The sequence below is a fragment of the Rissa tridactyla genome, chromosome 20, assembly GCF_028500815.1.
Source record: "Rissa tridactyla isolate bRisTri1 chromosome 20, bRisTri1.patW.cur.20221130, whole genome shotgun sequence".
Classification (NCBI taxonomy): domain Eukaryota; kingdom Metazoa; phylum Chordata; class Aves; order Charadriiformes; family Laridae; genus Rissa; species Rissa tridactyla.
Window position 1 is genome coordinate 5,530,854 of NC_071485.1, and position 20,696 is coordinate 5,551,549.

The following is a 20,696-nucleotide window of genomic DNA, read 5'->3' on the forward strand; positions in this document are numbered from 1 at the left end:
CTGACCTACTATTTTCTGCAGCTCATGTAAGCCTTCTTGCTCCAGTCCGTCTACCTAATGTCCAACAAATCTGATCGCCAGTTAGATAAGATCATCAGAAAGATTCTTCTTAGTTGAGAAATGCATGATTCAGTCCCCTTACCTTTTAGCGGGATTACCAGCAGACAGTACACTTTATTATGTTGTAAGATCAGTTTATAAAAGAAATAGCCTCCGTTTTTCTGCTAAATACCTCCACTTCACGATCAACTTTAAGTCCTTTCCATTCTTTTTATCTATTGCCAGTAAAATGGGCTCTGCATCCGTATACCCTGTGGGCTGACAACTCTAGATCTGCAAAGGATTTCTGTCTGTCCTGCAGTGGCATTTTCTGTAATGTACGGTTCTTGAACGCACCTTTTACATGGCTTATTCCACAGCCCATCATTCTGACTTAATTGTTCTCTGTTTACGATATTCCCATTGGATGGGGGTGTTATTGCTGCATCATCGAAGTGTTTTGGTTGAATTCCCGTTTGAAAGCTCTGTGCCCTTGTGTCACCAGTTCAGAGTCTTTGTGAACACAGTGATTACAGGAGTTACAGTCCAAGGACATTGTACTGGAAAGTACTAATTCTGTTGTTTCTCTTTTAGCACTTGATAATATGTCCGTAGCCGACATGACACTAGTTTAATCAGTAAGTTGAAGGTGATTTGCAGACCTTAGATTATTTTGGTGTTTCTGGATGGCGAGTTTGAGCAGTCCTGTAGTAGCTTTAGTATTTTATACGATCAGAGGTGCCTCCAGAGTTTTCAGGGTCTTTGGACGGCTTGTGTTTTCTCCTGAACCATCATCTCAGCACAGCTTTGTGTCGCAAACAAATTCACATGCTCTGTGCCGGTCGCAGACCTGTCAGTGTGTGGGGCTTGGTTTTGAGTTGTTGGGGTTTTTTTTTGGTAGTTTATTTCCATCTGGGTAAAACGCTTCCTGCCTCGCAGTGCATTGATGTCTGGTATTGATTCCTACACCTGAAGTGGCTTGTTCTGCAAAGCTCATGCCCCGAAAGTTGTCTTATCTCTATTAGAGAAGATGAGACCCAGAAATCTGAAAGCCAGCTTGTTTCACTGCAGCTACCTTGCTCAGTATTGCAGTTGCCTGAGTTTTTCTCCCGAGGCTCTGCCATGAGACTCCTTACCTTCTGTTCCATGTCCTGAATGTGGTGGGATGAGGCAATGCTGAAGACTTCTTTTTACCTCCTCTGTAACTGAATGTAAAGCAAGCAGAGGCATCTGTGACCTCAAAAAGTAATTTTCATTCAGATAATTTTGTAAATGAGCTGTTCTTCCTAGAGTTCAAAGAAAAAATATTACATGGTTAAAACTATCAGAAGATTAGAAGGTGTGTTACTGGTTTTTGTGTGGCGCTCCAAAGTGGTGCCCCGCAGGGGTTATCCTGCTATCTAAACAAATCAAAAACAATCCCCCCCAATGCTAACAGCACCATTTAGAGAAGAGTGTTGTTCTGTAGCTCCAGCTCCTGCTCACATCGTGTGGTTGCAGCTCTTCCAATCTGTCCCTACCTTACAGACCTGCACGGGCAAAGAACTGTGGTGCCTGTTGCCTGATTTTGTACTTTTGAGCTGCAAAACTTATGCTGTCTCCTTCCAAAACGACCATCTGAGGTTTTGGAGGTGTCTTTCAGACTAAATACCCAAAGTCCGATTCTATTTATTCTCTAGAACTGTATTCACACCTAGAGGTATCTGGATTGTACTGTTAATCCTAATAATATGAAAAATATTTCTGTCCACAGCAGGAAATGCAATGACCTTGGTACCTACCTGGACTGTGTGCCCACGTTACTGAAACAGGGAATGCTGGTTTGCGTGGCATGACTCCTTTCTCTTTATAAAGTGTTATCAACAGGTAGAAGAGATTTTTTGAAGGGTTTGGTTCATCCAAGTGATCGCCGGTTTCCCGACTGTGTGTGTCCAGCCCTGTGCTGGTCCTGTGTGTGCATTGTGCTTGCAGTTTCCTAATTTCCTGGCTGCTGCTCGTTAGGAAATGGCCAGCCTTTGCCAAACGAAAAGCCCTCAGATGCACAGGGAAAGTTCGGCTCTGCAAAAGAGAGGTTAGACGGGTGCGATTACTGAAGTGGTGCATTAGCTGTGACATATAAATAAAAAGGTAAAGAGAAACAGGAGTGACTCGTTCTCCCATTGTTGTAGCAAAGGTGTTGGTGCTGCTCCAGCCTCTCCTTTTTTATTCTCAGAAGCGGAGGAGCACCTCCTTGCTGCAGTTACCAGGCCGACTGTGCTCTGTCCTTGCTTAGGGCCCTGCTGAGTCCTCGCACCAGGAGAGAGGCCTCTCTTGGTGTAGAATTCAGTAATTCACCCATTCCTAGGTACTACATCAGTGGGGACTGAACTCAGGAGTGGCTGCCTTAAGTTTAGTAGAAATCTGTTATGATATAGAGGCTGTTTCTTCAAAACATGATGTGATTTACTGTTGTTTTACCCTTCCTGTTTGTTCTATAACCTCCTCTTCTGATTGAATTAGGCAGTCAGGTGAGTAATGCTGCACAATTAACGTGTAGTGTTCAGAGCAGATCATAGATATGCGACCATTTTCCATAAGAGTCAGACCTTCCAATTAGCAGTCTGAGACTCGGCGCTGCATGAAAGAAGTGCAAACCCAGAACATGGTCAAGGTGAAATAAACGCTTCCACCTGGCCCGCCCTGAAAGCAGGGATGATTCCCATTTTCACTGCATCTGTTTCATACTTTAAAAATAAATAATAAGAGTCTGATGCATTGTCTTTTTAATTTATTTCGTGGCTGTTGGTATATGCACATGGCTTCTGCTAGCATCTGGCAGTCCTCATGATGTAGAAATGTAGAGATTTCTTTTGGAGATTTCAGCCCTCGATCTGTTCTCAGTGCCGCTGGCCTCCGAGGTATATTTAGCTTCAGGACTGTTCACTTAAGACATGCCCTGTGTTAGAAAGCCAAACACTACCTTGTCTTTTCTCTCCTTTCTTAGCAGAGAGCTAAACAAATGGCTGTCCTTATAGTGCTAAGCCGTGATAAAATTATGCACAAGTATTTGTTTGCAACCAACTAGAATATTGAAGAGTTTCTCAGCAGTTTCACCACCCACTAAGGGTATCGTGTTCCTCCTCTTTAAGCTCTTTGGGATAGAAACTGCCCTGTGTAACATTCGAGGTTATATGTTGTCAGTACTAAGTTACGGGAAGTGTTAGTGTTAATTTGAAGTGTTTCTGCGGGGTAGCGCGTGGAGTTGCTCTAAAGTGTGAACGCAGTAAAATGACAGGGCTGAATCCTGACGGCAGCCCTGTTCCGTCTGGGCTTGGAGGCCGTTCATCATGGAGAAAGGAATGAGAGCTCTTTATTCATTCCCTGAGAGATGCAGGGAGATGCCTGAAAATACTACTGCAATAAATAATTTTGAGATGTGCTGGAAGGGTATAGGTAGGTTTGCTTTCTCTGTTATTAGTAGGGTAAATGGAAATGGGCAATTTGTTGTTCAGATTCTCTTAACAAATGAGGGTGATGAGCCATGAGACCTTGATTTTTACAGCTAGGAGTGCTTACGACGTGCATCATCCTGGTCCTTGGCAGTTAATAGTTGCATCACTCAGCTTAAAAGCTTTTTTATTTTGGGTTGAAATACCTGACATTCATCAAGTGACCCGAGGCATTCTCTGAGCCGTAGTCACTTAAAACGCCAGGGCCCTTTGCTATGATGCATCTTCGTTGCACGGTTGCATTTGTTCAGACGTGGTGTTTTGGAGCCCTGACTGCGTGCTGCATCTTTTTCCACCCTGTCTTGCTGTGAAGTCGGCAAGAAGTGAGGAAAGTTAGTGAGTATCTAGAGCTTGAAAGAGCAGAAAATGACACAAGCTGTAGAGCTCTGATGGCCGGTGACTGAAGGCAAAGTTTTGGGTGCTGGGTTAGAGGAGCGTGCACTGCATCTCACCTTACATTAACACCATGCGTGCTAGGGGTGTGCCTGTTTATGGACACATATAGAAATTGATATTCCTTAGATGCAAAATGTTCAAGGGGAAGGAAGAATAGATGACGGTCTCTTCCCACCTCCTGGAGGTGTTCAAGGCCAGGTAGGACGGGGCTCTGAGCAACCTGGTCTAGTGGGAGGTGTTCCTGCCCAGGGCAGGGGGCTTGGAACTAGATGATCTTTAAGGTCCCTTCCAACCCACACCATTCTATGATTCTGTGATCTTTAAGGTCCCTTCCAATGCAAACTGTTCTGTGATTCTCTGATTCTATGTCACATCCTGGAGGTACACGGGTAGCTCTTCTTCTGGAGCCTGTTGCACGCTCCTGGTGAGCAAGGACATAAACATCTCATTGCCTGCCCTGCAGTCGCCCGGCGCTTGCGAAGTCTGACTTTGATTATAACATATGGGGGAATCGGTTGGGGGATATTAAAATGGATGAATGTGCTCGGGACAAAAATAACTGTATTAAACATGTTGCAGGATCTCTGGCTCAGGGAGTCAGTAACCATAAGGCAGGAGGAAGGAATGTCTTGGAAACAATGTGTGCCTGCAGGATTTACAGCGATGCACATCCTTCAGGAGAAGAACCACCAGGCAGCAGAAAAGTTTGGATTGATCTCGTTAAGCCCAAATGCTCCATTTTAGATGTTGGAATCTGTGGGGTTATTGCTGGTCCGCTCCCCCCCGAGCGATCGGGGCTGGCTGTGTGGGCTCCCGCTTTACTTTCTGGCTCTGCCATCTTGAGTGCACCGAGCACAGCGTGCGTTTCCTCAATTTTCTGAAATGGGAACTGTCAGCATGGCGAAGTCAAACTCTGTTGAACTAAACCTGCCTAGAGCTTATTGCAGCCCTCGGATGTAAAGAGCGTTGCTTAAGCAACCGTGTAATAGAGGATCAATTCCACAGCCATCCCCCCGGGGACTCCTTTTAGGTAGCTGTTAGTTTCCTTGTAGTATTTATCATTTTAAAGATGATCACACATTGTTTATCTTCACCATGGGGAAAACACTGAGCAGTGGCGGGTTTTATTTGTAGCTTGTAGTATAAATGAGATTGATAGGTTGGGGTTTCTTTCCACATTTTGAGCTTCATGGCTGCTCTCGGTGGACAAACATCTGAGGCTGGGATCATCCAAAGGAGGTGCCACACATGGAGGAAAACTCATTTCTTCATCACTGATGATGATAACATTGTCAGTGTTTGATGTTATTAAAGAAATAAGCAATAACGTGATGCGAAGTTCATGTGAGGCTGATGGATTGGCAATTCCTGCTCAGGACTGTGCAGCCCGCAGCTTCACTCCATGCAGGGCTCCAGTGGAAAGGTTGGTTGGACTAGAAGATCTCCAGAGGTCCCTTCCAACCCTACCATTCGGTGAAAGGAGCCCCCTGCTCTCTCTAGGACGTTTGATCTGCAGCAAAACCTCCCTCAGAGCTTGTTGCTTTTAAAGGGAAGGGGAGTGAAAGTTTTACTAATCACTTGTCAAATTCGCTGGTTTCTGATAAGTATACTTTCTCTTGTTGAAAAACACTTCTACTGCGTACAAAACAATGGCATTGGAGTCCATGGTAGGCTGTGCTCCGTTATCCTCTAGTGCTTTGTGGTGTAGGGCTGAACTTCAGTATCATAGTTTTAATCCAGCTCCCCAAACTGTATGGGGCTTTTTTTTCCCTAGGAACACAAATTTATTCAACTTCTGTTTGCCAAAAAAAAAAAAAAAGTCTAAGGCTTGTAGACAGTGATGTAAAGAGAGGTCATGCCTGGAAGCTGCATTTAGAAGAACACTTGAGATAGGATGATTTCCACTTGTAGGCATTAATTGCCACACTTTATTGGGGGGGGAAAACATAGGCTTTGTTTGGGTCTTGGCTTCGGAGGGGAAAAGAAGTGTGTGCACGTAGGAGGAAAAGTGAAGCGATCGTCATCTGTGCTGAGCTTGAAGTTGAGAGATGGCTATGTGAAAAATTCAGTGGCAGTTGAGGCTTTTCAGTGTGCATTTAAGCCACATACTCCTAGCTGGGAGTATGGCTGGTGTTTCAGGTTGTCATTTAGCCTTCCTAGTGCGATGTTTGAGAGAAATTGGACCATGGGGGTTTTGTTGTTGGTTATTTTTTTTGTTACTGCATAAAGTACATTGGGTGTTAATAGACTATGGTATGCGCAACTGTAGAAAAATCCTGGAATTTCAGTGCTGTCATGTGAGGAGCAGATAAGAGCAATTCGTAAGGCTGGGAACTGGCGAGGAAGGGGGGGGGTTTGACACTTGGGACAGTCTCCCGTGACTCAGCAGTTCTCCTAAAATGCCATCCCCACCGCTGTCCCCGTCGGACCCCGAGCCCTCAGCGACACCTCCTTGCCATCCCTAGGTGCAAAGAACTGGTTTCTCCTTCTTACAAAGAGTTTTTGGAGCTGTTCATTCTCAGAGGAGCCACAAATGCAAGTTTTGGTTAGTTGTAATTGTGTTTTTAGTGCTATTTTTCTTTTTGGCTCACCGACCGCACACCTTTCCATCCTGTAACCCCTGCGTGCGGCGCTGGTGGGATGGCAGAGTGTCTCCCTGCTTCAAATACTCTGCTGTCTCATGCTTTAGTCCTTATCTAGACCATGCAGAGCTCTTGCCCTGCATAATCGTTATACTATATGGTATTTTTTTTATCTTTGTTGAAAGAGAGGGTATTGCCCGGTCTCTGTAGCGAAATAATCCCTAACTAATTGCAACTTCACCTCTGGCTTTCGAAGCTGAGTGCTGGAGTAAGGCAAGCCTGATTTCTACCCCGTCGGCAGATACCCTCGTTGTAGCAATATTAAAATGTGCTGAAAACTTCAGGTTGCAAACCTGGAATGCAGGATCAGGGCAGCTCGACCGCTCTGCCTGTCGGTGTGACAGATAACTGAGTTAGGGCACGAGAGGAGAAAAGAAATTTATTGGTGAGACGACCCTAAAAATTACGCGTAAAGGACTTTCATCAGAGAAATTTGGTCAGATTGTAGCTTATCAGGAATGGTTTTTTTGGATATTTGAGCACATTAAAAAATAAAATGACCGTTCACTAACTTGAAATAATGGGTGAAAACTCCCAAGTTTGGACATCAGCTTTCCCGCTGAGTTGTACTTCTCCTTGTGCCCTAAAATACTGCCCATCCCGCAGCCCCCTCTGCAGCTGCAAGTCTGGGGATACCGTCAGGAAGAAATAATGAGTGAAGTTCAACTTGAGGATTGTCTGGACAAGGACACTCGGGACAACTGACACTGCATAACCAGAGACGTGTTATTAAAAATATGTTTAAAACCTGGTGTGGATGCTTGGCTTAATCTGACGTGAATAGAGTTCACTTTTATTCCCCGTTGAGTTGCGATTCACACTCCTGGGTAATTTGGAATAGCTTTTCTCTGTGTGTGATTTTTTTTTTTTAGACAGGAGAACTATGTCTTAATGATAGTTCTTGGGGCATTTACAGGGCCCTTGTGTGCCATATCTCTTGGGCAGCAAACAGTCTATTTGGTTGGCGCGGTTGGCTTTTTGGAGTTTGTTTTCTTTGAGTCCCAGAGGTCATGTGTTTCCTCTGGCTCCGAGGGAGTTAACTGACTGTAATCTGCAAGAAGGCTGGCACGGATCACGCACTGTGCACAAACAAGGGTGTTTTGTCACGGCAAGTGTCGCACAAAAGGATCCATGGTTATTGCCACCACCTCCCAAACAGTCGCAGGGAATTAGCGTTTCTCAGAGTCATGAAGAAAACCAACTGCCGGGAAACCCCGTGCCTGAACTTCTCAAAGAATCGATGCAGGGTGGTGTAAAACTTTTAAAAATAGATACTTTAGCCAAAATTGTAAACTATCCTCTCTGGATCATCATCGATTTGGTGTGGGACCGTGGGTCCAAGGCACCATGAGTGCAGAGGAGGCCCCGGAGATGCTGGGAGGGCTGCAGCCCCTCTGCTGGGAGGACAGGCTGTGAGAGAGCTAGGGGGCGTTCAGTCTGGAGAAGAGAAGGCTCCGGGGAGACCTTGGAGCCCCTTCCAGGCCCTAAAGGGGCTCCAGGAAAGCTGGGGAGGGACTCTGGAGCAGGGAGGGGAGCCACGGGACGAGGGGGAAGGGTTTTACACTGACAGAGGGGAGATTGAGATGAGATCTGGGGAAGAAATTGTTTGCTGTGAGGGTGGTGAGCCCCTGGCCCAGGTTGCCCAGAGAAGCTGTGGCTGCCCCATCCCTGGAGGGATTCAAGGCCAGGTTGGACGGGGCTTGGAGCAACCTGGGCTGGTGGGAGGTGTCCCTGCCCAGGGCAGGGGGTGGCACTGAATGGGTTTTAAGGTCCTTTCCAACCCAAACTGTTCTGTGATTCTATGGGCTGCAGTTCATCATTGTCCTACCGGGGTGATGGAGCTGGGCTGAGCTGCTTCCCAAGGATTCAGTCCATCGTACACGTGGGGGCTGAAGGGTCGTGGTAGCTTATCAAACTGATAAATGGCAGCAAGGAGTTTGGTGGAAATGGTGTTTTGGTCTTGAGCTGAAGACGATACATTAACAGGCACCTTTCTGTATGTAGACTTGACCAACTGATTTTAAGTAACTGAAAATGCATTTGTAATGGGAAACAACAGGTGCTGACAAATGCTTAACCAGAGTTAATATGGTTTATAATTGTTTATGGTTAATAACGGTTCATATTCATCCTAGGTTTTTGAGGATTTTCTGTGTAGAGCTTAAGTCTTTGGGTTTTGGCTTTCTCAAAAATAAAACTGCCGAACTGCTGGCTGGCACCTAGCGAAGTTCTCTCGTTTCTGTAATGTAGTGAAGCTGTCGAGGCAACATCTTCCATGAAGTTGTTTTTAAAAAAATAAAATAAATCAGAGCTCTGGAATATGCTACGAGGTAAGCAAATTTTTGCAGAGGGTCCCTCCTTGTCTTTCTTATCACACTGTCTTATCTGATGATCATCTCGGCAGCAGAGCATCAAAAACTTCTGTGCGCTTTTGGTGTGGAATTGCTGGGTTTGTGTGTAAGAAAGCGTTCAGCTGTGTGCTGATGTGCGTGAATCCGTCGGCTGACCCTGCAACTCGGCTTTTGCATAACAATCTCTTCTCCAAAAATAAAACTAGGTGACTGATGCTATCCTTTTTACACACGCGGAAGTCAAAGCACAGAAGTTATGGTATGCTTGTAATGATTTACCCCTGGAAACCTAGAATGTAGCCCTAAAGCAAATGAAAATACCTGCTTATTAATCTAGCAGTAAGAACCTAAGGGAATATTTATATCCATCTGCGAAGCCCTTTTTTAACTAGGACACCTAAGATTTCACTGGGGGAAACCATCTGCCTGGATCACAGTTTATGGCAAATATTTTCCAGTTGTTTGAGCACACAGAATCTGCCTGGTAGTTTTATTTCCCTTCGAACGCATTCACAGAGACGCTGCTCAAAGGCAGCCATCCCATTCTTCATTTGCTCTGTTCTGCTTTAGGTATTTTTGGCATGTGTAGTGCAGAAGATTTAACGTGAGATCCTTCCAGCATCCTGGGATGCTGAAGTCTGTTACGGCGCCCTGCAAAGGGAATATAAACCAAGCTGGGGGGGGGGGATTTGACACAGTATAACATGAAAACTAGGTGTAGAATGTTTTTTACTATTTAAAATGGGTGGGTTGGGATTATCGCTGTTACAGCACGCGCTGTAAGAGGTTTTCCAGACCTCGTCAGGCTGGGTGAGCGCTGACCCTGGGAGTGGGTGCCCCACTTCAGGTTAAAAAAGGTGAAAGTGGGGGGGCAACGTGGTACTTTGTCAGGTGTAAGAGGTGGCTGTGAAGTTTCTGTGTGGGTAATTTCGTAGGTGAAATGCATTTAGTTGATGGAAGAACATGCTATGAGTCGAGCGTTCTCCTTCCTTTGCGCAAACAGTGAAGTGATACGTGTGTGTATGTGTACGAATGTATAACCTGGGTTAAAATGCTGCATAACTAAACTGTAAAACCTCTTTTTTTTCTGACTGATTTGTTTTCCTGTGTTCCAGAGCCTAGCCCAGCTAGAGAACCTGTGCAAGCAGCTGTATGAGACCACAGACACTGCGACACGGCTCCAGGCAGAGAAAGCCTTGGTTGAGTTCACCAACAGTCCAGACTGCCTGAGCAAGTGCCAGCTTCTTCTAGAAAGAGGGAGTGTATGTAAAACAATATAATTGTCCCAAATGGATCTTGGTATTTTGGGCATTGATGAGGGAAATAGCCCCAAGGTCTGGTATGCAGTGTTGACATTGCACACCCAGCGCGCTCTCACGTATCACGATTTGTGGGCAGCCTGTGCCAAAAAAAGCATTGGCTGGGATGGCTAATTATGCTGCTGCAGTGGGTACTACAAACGGTTGTCAATTCTAATGTCTTGTGGGCCTTGCTGCATTCTTCGCAGGCTGCCACCCAGACATGGCAAGCTTTAAGTTGAAAACATTATTATGGCAGTGGGATTTCATAGACTGTGGGAACCGCTGCCTTCTCTATAGGCTTTGGGGAGAAAGTGGTGTGTGCGCGGGGGTTCGTATGGGATAAAACCAGCCGCGTTTCTTCTGGAATGTTTCCTTGGAAAATTGCCCCTCCTATAGTATTGTCTTAATAATCCAGCAGTTTGAAATAGGGAAAATTAGATCATGTGCTTTAGAATTAGCGTTACAGAAAGGATGTAAAATATGCCAGCAGTAAATCCTGTCTGACTCTCTTAGCTTTCTTCTTTTTTTAAGTGGCCATTTGGTTTTTACTTTGGATCAGCACAAATAATGTTTGAAATGGCTTTGCCACATGATCTTGTAAGATTTGACTTTTGGCAGACTGTGCATCCAGCTTTCATATCTATCAGATTGGAGCCTTGTTCACAAAAATAGGAAACATCAAACAGCCTTTTGTAAAGAGTGAGTCCTCCAGGAGGAGAGGGAGAAGAGTGACACTTAACAGGCTTAGCAGACTTAGACGAAGCCAATTATTTAACTTTTTGTTAAATTTGAAGTCCGGTGAATTCAAAACAAACTGATTTGAAGCTCTTCTGGTGGGAACTAGGAACTGGTTTACCTGAGGACAAATAATTTTTTTTTATTTTTTTTTTTTTTAAGGAAAGTTCCTAAAGCCCAGTTTCATTCTCTGCGTGTGAGCCGTTGACCCTCGCCAGAGGGTTGTGGGGCTTTTTGTTCAGTCTGGGATCTGACTCACTTTATACCCAACCGTCCTTGGGAATGTTGGAATAAATAGGTTTCCTGCATCTCGGATGCTCACCTTCCTGCAGTGCTGTATATTACAGAAATTAGCATGCAAAATGCTTGTCATTTCCCTGGCTGTAATTTATGGAATCGGGTGCAGCCGGGGGTTTTAGGTGGTTGAACGCCATCATTTGTGTCCCTGAATTAGATTACGGTTCAGTGGTCTGTGTGCTGTTCTGTAAGAAATAAATTTTAACCTGTATTTAGTAATAAAGTAGAAAGTCTAAGTGCTTCTTAATGTATAGTAACGTACTCCTACAGCTCAGAGGGCTAATTGTCTTTTTCAGGCATGGCATTTAAGGTAACTTCACGCAGTTTGACTATGTTTGCAGTTTTACTCCTGCCTTCAGCGGTGGTTCTGTTGTCTTCTGCTCTTTAAAATATTTTCCTTTCTTTCTTAAATGCTTTCTTCAAGTATCTGGTTTACTTTAGTGTCTCTAAAAACATGGAATCAATGCTATGTAGAGTATTTAGACTTACCAATTAAAATAATGCTTTAAACTCAAATTTCCAGAGAGCAATTAGCTGAAAATCCAGCATTGCCTGATCTTCTGCAGTGTGCGGTAAACTTCTGCTTGTGTTTTGGTTTGTTTTTTTTCTTTGCAGTCATCCTACTCCCAGTTACTGGCAGCTACATGCCTTACAAAACTCGTGTCACGCACAAACAACCCTTTACCGTTGGAACAACGAATAGATATTCGTAAGTACAAGACTTAATTTTTCTAACCAAACTAATGTGAATGTTTGTCATATGGACTTTCATCCGCGGGTGGGAGGTTTTGTGCAAGCTGCTGTGCTTTACAGTTTGGGCATCCTAAGGTATAGGATGCCCAAAAGGCAAAGAAGTGTTTCTTAGGTGGTATCTCCACCTGTAGCATTATCTAACAGAGTTCAAGGCTAAATACACAGAATTTTTTCAGATGGAAGGGAATGACAGCCCTGCCGTCTTGTGAATAAACAAGTTTTATTTAATTTTTTTTTTTGAGTATGAAATAGGCATGGTGCTTGCCTCTTTTGAGGACATGCTTTCAAAACTGGAAATCCTTTATGGGTCTCCAAAATATCATTTAGAGTATCTCCTAAGGGCGCAGTGAGCCTCTCATGATGCTCTGTCCTGGAGAATGGTTGATGCTTCCTTTCCTCCGAGGAAGGAGGCTGAATGCCATTCAGTCCACTTTCTTTTTTACAAATGATGATCATCCCCAAGGAAAGGTCTTGAAATAATTTCAGCTTTTCTTGCTGTTTACATATGTTTGCAGGGGATTGGGTCAGATAACACAAAAAAAGGCAGGCGTGTGGGGAGGAACTCTCACCTGTCCCTAACCATTTCCCAGATCTCTTCCACAGCTTTAATACGTTAAAGTCACAATAAAAGGTCAACATTTGTATCTAATCCACTTCTGTGATGATTTTTTTTGTTAAATATCTTTCAAAAAGATGCTTTTTCTTATCAGCGTTACCATCTCAGCTCCACCTGCCGGGATTTTGTCTACAGATACACCTCTTCTCTCTGTTTCAGGGAACTATGTGCTCAACTACCTTGCCACTAGGCCGAAGTTGGCAACGTTTGTCACGCAAGCACTAATCCAGTTATATGCGAGGATCACAAAGTTGGGCTGGTTTGACTGTCAGAAGGATGAATATGTCTTCAGGAACGTGATCACAGATGTCACAAGGTTTTTACAGGTCAGATTTTTTTTTTTTTTTGGTAAGATGAATACACACCTTGTGGGATTTGGAAGTCCATGAATTTTCAGTTATTGTTTTGCACTTTAGTGTCATTTCTCCAGTCTTTCACCTGTGTATTTGTTGATTGAATAGTGGCTACCAAGGCTAAGCAGCTGACAACTGGCAGGACAGGTCAGTTTTTATAATTTAAAGTTTGATGGGGCAGGGATCTATTTCTGGAAACTGCCGCCGTTAGTATTCAATGGTAAGACAAGTCTCTTAGTGTTCCAGTTGCACAGTTCTTCTTTCAAGCTTAAATACACCGTGCTGATTAGTGCAAAATGGTAAACACACGGGCTTATTGTCTACGAGGGAAACATGTGCCGTGCTTGACTTGCTTTCGTTCACTGCAAGGGTGATATGTCCATGGAAGTCACGTTTGATATTTAGCTGAGTTATCATAACAAAAGTTATGTCTGTTCCACAAACGTTATTGTTAACCGTTTTCTTTAGAAGTCCTGCCTTTTTGATAAATGCATGTGCTGTCACCACAGTATAGGGTTTCAGTCCAACCCAAAAGACTGTGTAGGTAGAAGGTTGCATTTTTAGCAACAGCTGTCTCCAAACAGGAACTTCTTCCCGTAGAGATCAGTAAATCCTGTAACGCTATGAACGCTGATTTATTTGCTCTGAAATTTGTCCCAAAATCAAAAGTTGGAGGAAGACAGTAGAAGAGATCGGAATGACCAGTGTGGAAAAGGAGATATATAATGTGTACAGGGCTTTAATTCTGAAGTGGTAGAGTGTGGGCATTCAGAAAATAGACTACCTACTATTATTTTAGGCATTTACAGGTGTCTGAAGTGGAGTAGGACCTAGACAATGTTAAGTAATTTAAAGATCGTGTTCCTTTCTGGGCTGGTAACTATGTCCCAAATTGTTTTTAGGTGCTCTTAGCTGAAATTATGAGAGCTGGATGCCTCGCTCTTCTGGCTCATGACATAGGGAATGTGTGCTTTTTAATCAGGAACCTAATTAAACGGTGTGAATATCTACTCGCTGCGTTCAGCTGGAGATGGTCTGTTCCCGTTTGCTCAGGTTACCTGTTCTGGCTGCTGAAGCGGAGAGGAGGCTGCACTTTTTTAAAGAGATGCGGGTTCAACAAAGTTTTCCAGTGGCTTCTGTCTAGATATTATCATGTAAATAGTGAGTGAGTCATGAAGAGGTGGCTCCAGTAAAGAAGCCATCGGTCCCAAGCCTAAATATGCTTGAATTTCTCTATTACAGATGAGTTCAGTCTTTGAAGCTGGAGATCAGGGCAGTTTGTGCAGAAGGTGCTAACCGAGGTGGAGCTAGGAAAGGAAACATCATTTATCAGTTACAGAACAGAAACTGGGGCAAAGGAACAATACAGGTTGTTTCTCTTAAATCGTTTGATAAATGGATTACCGTTTCTAGTGAAGAGGTATCTGTAACAGCCTTGTTTCACAATCGGCCCCTTGTTGGCAGTCTCAAGTGCAGCCAGAGGCTGGGCAGGCTGGGAAGAATGGGCTCCCTTCACGGGGAGATGGGCTGCCCTGCTTGGCAGGAGGGCCCCGGCGCGGCCGTGGGGAGAAACTTGGTCAGCTGCTTCTCGTCTTGTCCAAGGGCTGTAGTTTTAAAAGGGGGGGGGGGTGGTGTAAATAAAAAAAAAAAAAAAGTTTATTTCCCAGAGTTTTCATCTAGCAACTTCAACATTGCAGAAATTCCCGCATGCTTTACCACAGCCTCTGTTAAAATTAAACTGATTTTTAAAAAAATCAGTTTTTTCAGAGTCAGGACATAACACAAAAATGTTGATTAAACTATTAAATAAAAGGAGCCTATTTTTATCAGCTCATGTTATTGAATTCTTCAGAACCCTTTACATTGTTAACAACATCTGGGTATTGTAAAAGCACGTTTTGAATTCTCTACTTGGTATCGCTCACGGGCTTTTTTCCAGTCACAACGCTACAAAGGTAAAGCATTTCTCAACAAACATGTCTAGAAATCTTCCAAGCAGAACGGCCTTTTGAATGATGGTGAAGCTTAACGAGAGCATCCTGGCACGGCTAACTGCTTTCCCTGTCCCCCTTTCCTCCCTCAGGATAGTGTAGAGCACTGCATCATAGGAGTGACAATCCTGTCCCAACTAACTAATGAAATTAATCAAGTAAGTGCTACAGCCTTCCTCAGTGAAGTAAGTGTCCAATTTTCTCATTCATATTGTTTGTGTCCTGCTGTGTGTCTGTGCATTGTTTGGGGGGTTTTCGTTTGGGTGTTTGTTTTTTGTTTTTTTTTTTGGTGCGGGGGGGTGTTGTGTGGTGGGTTTTTTCTTTGGTTTTTCTTTTTTTTTTTTTTTGGTTATTTTTACGCAGTCATGTAGTTTTGTGGTAAGATGCTGAAACCTCCTGTCCTGAGGAGCTGTTTTGTTTCACTGGCATTTTCCATCTTCTCTCATATTTTGATGTAATCTTCTGAGGTGAAAAAGGAAAGAGCACCTAGCCAAGCCAATCTAGTGAGGACAAAGCCCCGGGTGTGAGGACATCCCTGGCACCTTCTGGTGTCCGTCTCCGTGCATTATTTCAGCTCTTGTGCCAAGAAGTGAATGGAGCATGCCCTCCTCCGTATTGACCGGGGAGACGAAAACAAAGAGGGTTTCTCAAATTGCACAGATTTTTAAAGGGTCCTTTTCATTCAGTACTAAACTTCGTAGCGTTCCCAGCAGGTAGTTCTCAAATTCTGCTGGTGTGTCGGGGCTGAGTGCCGATCCCCCTTCCTGGCAGAAGAAATACTGGGCGCGCTGAGTCCGCGGTTCTCTGATGTGGCACCCAGTCGTGCCAGCCACAGCAAGGTGTTGATGCAGAAGTCTTTCCAGGTTAGGTGGTGGGTTCTAGAGCCCTCTATCGTTATGCTGCTGCTCGGTATTTGTGTTGAAAGAGCTGGAACAAGCAGCTTTACTTGGTGCTATCCAAATTTACATCCCTTTCCTAATCAGTCAGGCAGACTTTGCTGTAGCACCCTTGATGGCTACCACTGTCCTAAGACAGTGTGAGGGTTGCCATGTGTATAAATGTTTCTAATTTTGCTGAGGACCAGCTGTAACTTAAGTTTTTTTGATTTTTAATACCTTACTAAGGAAACTAACCTTTCATTTTTGCTGGTATGTTGACTAATCCGGGCATTGGACCCAAGAGATCCTTGAAGGATGATCACTAGTTGTTTTCAGAACTGGAAATGGAGGAGAAGGCTTTGTCCAGGCCAGAGCAGAGCACCAATTTCTTCTGCTGGACTTGAAGAAGTTCAGCACATCTGAATGGCTTCTGCATCCATTTCAGACCCCAAATTCACTTTCATTCTTCAAGCCTGGCCTGATGACTAAATCCTAACCCACAGCTCTCCTTCTGAATCTTAAGCCGTGTCTTGTTACGGTTACCATTTCCTTGCCCGGACTTTTGTACAATCCTCACTCCGTCTCCGCAGAGGGCCCGGTCCTTCACTTCCTTGCATCGAGGATGAAAACAAGTCTGTTTTTCTCTAGAAATTAGTATGTGTCTGTCGGCATCTCTGTGCAGGGCTACAGCTTCTGCTGGCAGGAGAATGGTCAGCACAGACACCGTCACCCATCCCAGTTCCAGAGTCTCTACAGGTTCATACTAAAATAAGCAACAAAGTTAAACACTTTAATCAAAAGCATCTCTTCCTGATTATCTTGGGTATTAAATCTGCCATAGTTTACTACTTGTTCCTAAACACGCTTTGTGCGTGTTTAGGACAGGGCTGGATTCAATGACTCATCTTGGAAAGTCTAAAACTGCCATTACTTGCAAAATAATAAATCTGTCGACATACCCGCTCATCAGAGTGGGCTCATGTGGTGGACATAGCAAAAAATCACCCAAAACCCCCTCTGGGGCTTCTCTTCAGGCTTTTTTTGATAACTATTTAAACTTCCAACTGCATTGCATGGGAGCTGAATTTTCTAGAGCTCTGTTTACTAAAGCTTTTGTTCCAAATATGAATAAAATAGAGTGCTGGTAACTGTTTTGAAGTATCACTTTTTGTCCTGTAAGTACTGCACAGATGTGCCCGGAGGTACCGAGCGTCTGCTCTATTGTAGGAGTTCACTGATTGAAATGAAGGAAAAGGAAATGCTCATTTGCCACAAGCCCAGAAATAGATAAGATTTGTAATAACCATGGAGAGAGTAAATAATGCTCACTTTCTTAAAGACCCTGAAATCTGATAGCGTGAGCTGAGGAACGATAATTCAGTCGTTAGAGCACCTGACAAATTTAGGTCCAGTTCTGATCTGCTGCCAGCTACTGGGTGATGCTGGGCGTCTTTTTTCAACTATAATATAAGAGATAAAATTGTTTGCATCCTCCGTGGGGTGGTTGTGAAGGTTAATATGCTAAAGTGAGGCCTGCCGCGGTTAGAGCTGTACTGGTTCCTGCAATACTGGCTGAGATGTGTGCAGATTGAAGGATAAGAGAGGTACAGTGACAAAAGCATCAAGGAAACGAAGATTTAAGTTGTGTGCCTCTGCCACGGGACTACAACAAGGCTCGATCTTGGATGCACTGTGATAACCAGCTGCCCATCAAATAACTTATCCTGGGCAAGCGGAATTTTGCCGGTCTGTGTGCAAATACATGGCAAAGATGTGAAGTATCACTTCACTTTTCTCCCTTTCCTAGAAAGTCCTCTACAAAGTGACGTAACCCGTGCTGCTGCTTACCTCGCCCATGCTAGAATGCATTGGTTGAATCAATTGGAGACTTTGTTATCCACTAGAAAGCGATATATGTGTATTTGCCTCTTGGATCATATGTCAGCTTTTTATTCTGATATGGGGAGAGGTTCAGAACTGGAGTTTATAATAGATACGGCAAAGTTCAAACTGGCTGTCACTGGTTAACTCTCCTTCTAGTTTTCTTCTCATCTGTGCAGGTTCAGGAGGGAATTATAATTGCTAGTAGTTGTCCATGTGTCTGCCCAGCGGCTTCAGGTAGGATTTAACTCCTTAGGAGTTCAGAGCACTTCAGAAAGCAGCATTCAAGTCTCTAAAATGACTTAAGTGCTGTCAAAAACACGGCTGATCCTGCTTTGGAAGAGATTTAAAGCAACTTGAGAGTAAACCCTGCTTTCTGGCAGGGGTAGAGTGAAACTGCAGTGTAAGTATTGTAGGTGGAAAGTCCTTTTCATCAGCCAGAAATACGATTTTAGCCGTGGAAGACCCACTGCTCTGCAGTAGCAGCGCATCCCCCTGGGGTAACGTTTCTCTGGGGAGGGAAACCTTGATGTCCCAGTGCTTAACAGGGTCCCTGTGGCTTCTGCTGCTCTTGTTCCACCTCTGCCCGTCACTTCTAAGCGCTGGTTTTCTCTCTGCTCAGGCGGATACTACTCATCCACTGACCAAGCACAGGAAAATAGCCTCTTCCTTCCGAGATTCATCCTTATTTGATATTTTCACGCTGTCATGCAATTTACTGAAACAGGTAAGGAAACCTTCATTTGTTATCTCTCTTGGGGCTGTATGTGGGGGTGACAGACTTTGGGCTGAAGCTCCCTCTGATGTAACTCTCCTGGAACAAGCGCTCTTGTTCTAAGAGCTATGTTCTGGACTTGGTTTTCAGGAAAGCTTCGAGTTAGGTTTGTATTAAGGAAAAAAAAAATGACACAAATACAGAAATGTAACTCTTATCAACAATTTTGATTCAACATCTGTGCCTGCACCACGAGGCTTGGGTTAAACTATCCTGTCTTAAAGCATCAGGAAAGAGACGAGATGTTTGTTTTATATTTTAAATATCTTTGATTTACAGCACTGGGAGAGAGGTTTCCTGTAAACTAAGTCCTTGTCTCTCTTTTAACCTCCGTTTAAAACCCATATGATAAGAGAAAAAAATGCTAGTGAAGATACGTTTAGTAGATTGAGACTAAAGACTGTCCTTCATACTTTAACACATGATAAATATTAGACTGTCTTGTCTTCTCCAGGTTTTTATTTTGTGCTAATCATCACACTTGAGTTAACTTGCTTTAAAATACTTATTTTGGGAGACAAGGCAGCAGTGCTGTGGTAGTAGGGTTGGTTTTTACCCCCAAAAAAGCAGTTTTTCTTTCAGCTGAAGTAGCACGTGTATATTTTGTAAGCAAGTAGATTATCTGAAGAAAATTCTTGATTCTGCATCAGGTTTCGTTTCTAAAGGACTAATGTGGAGTTCTAACGGTGCCTTGAAGAGTAGCCCTTTATGAGAAAGTCTGCCCCAATAAACTGAGCAGCAGTAGCACAGATTTCATTAGTTCAACTGTTATCCTTCCAGCTGAGTGAAGTGTCAAAGTTGACAAATAGCACAAAGAGTGAAAAGGAAATTTTATTTTAAAGATCTTTCAAAATGAGCAGCTCTGGTTCTGTCAGTAATAAAGGTGGGTACGTGGGTGTAATCTGATCTTTTTTTTTTCTCCTCCTGATTTCTAAAGGAAGCAAGGCTTGTACAATTATTCTAGTCATCCTTTCCCAGGCATCCCTCCTCCTGATCCATAACAGCTCTGGTAACTTTTGAATGCATTGGCTTATTTTAGGTGCATTTGATGGTCAATTAGAGGTCTCAGAAATAGAAGGATTCCTCTGGTTTTGTGAAAAAGAAGCTCCTGGGGAGGTGCAGGCAGGACAGGGTCCTTATCACTGCCCAGACTTGTTGGAGCGGGGCCAGAGGAGGCCACAGAGATGCTGGGAGGGCTGGAGCCCCTCTGCTGTGGGGACAGGCTGAGAGAGCTGGGGGGGTTCAGCCTGGAGAAGAGAAGGCTCCGGGGAGACCTTGGAGCCCCTTCCAGGCCCTAAAGGGGCTCCAGGAAAGCTGGGGAGGGACTCTGGAGCAGGGAGGGGAGCCATGGGACGAGGGGGAAGGGTTTTACACTGACAGAGGGGAGACTGAGATGAGATCTGGGGGAGAAATTGTTTGCTGTGAGGGGGGTGAGCCCCTGGCCCAGGTTGCCCAGAGAAGCTGTGGCTGCCCCATCCCTGGAGGGGTTCAAGGGCAGGTTGGCCGGGGCTTGGAGCAACCTGGGCTGGTGGGAGGTGTCCCTGCCCAGGGCAGGGGGTGGCACTGCGTGGTCTTCAAGGTCCCTTCCAACCCAACCCATTCTGTGATTCTATGAGAAGATTCAGCCAGTGCTGGTACTCGGCCAGGAGGCATAAACCAGAGCTGCTTAACCTGGTGTCCCCAGGGCTGCGCTGTTACTGTGTGTCCTCTACATGTAGCTCTGGCTGAGCTCTTGCCCACACTACTGTTGCTGCATGACCAGGGGGACTTAAACCATGACTTCCTAGTCTCTGTCTCAGGAGGAAGCCTCCACTTTTCCACCCTAACTCTTAATCATCTTGCTTTTGTTTCTTGAGATGCTGTGGTTTAAGACAGGCTGTTGTTTTCTGTTGTCTCATGCAACATCCTTGTTTTCCTGTGATTAAACACCTACTACCCAAGTTATGTCTTTTTTTTTTTTTTTTTAATGTCTAATAGTAGCTGTCCCAAGGTTCTGTGTATAAAGCAGAAGTTTCCAAGGTGATGCTTTCGAGTGGGGAGGATTTGGGCTGAGAGAAACTGATGCTCACGTCTGTATCCGTGTCCATAAAACGGGGCGTTTAGGCAGCCCCAGAAGAATGTGCCTTTGTGATACAGGGGAGAGAGTAAGGAAGACATTCCTGCAAACGCTGGCCTTGGCACAATGCAATGTGTTATTTGC

At 44.4% G+C, this 20,696-nt stretch overlaps 1 protein-coding gene across 2 annotated transcripts in view; it reads left to right on the forward strand.

Moving 5' to 3' along the window:
* XPO7 (exportin 7) overlaps positions 1 to 20,696 on the forward strand; it is a 50,102-nt gene that overhangs the window by 7,457 nt on the left and 21,949 nt on the right. The window contains exons 2-6 of one of the 2 annotated variants that reach the window (XM_054224853.1): positions 10,032 to 10,178; positions 11,865 to 11,958; positions 12,778 to 12,944; positions 15,055 to 15,147; positions 18,344 to 18,448. In XM_054224853.1, the coding sequence (XP_054080828.1) occupies positions 10,032 to 10,178; positions 11,865 to 11,958; positions 12,778 to 12,944; positions 15,055 to 15,147; positions 18,344 to 18,448 (606 nt within the window). The remainder of the gene's footprint in view (positions 1 to 10,031; positions 10,179 to 11,864; positions 11,959 to 12,777; positions 12,945 to 15,054; positions 15,148 to 18,343; positions 18,449 to 20,696) is intronic. The other variant, XM_054224854.1, reaches the window with a different exon arrangement.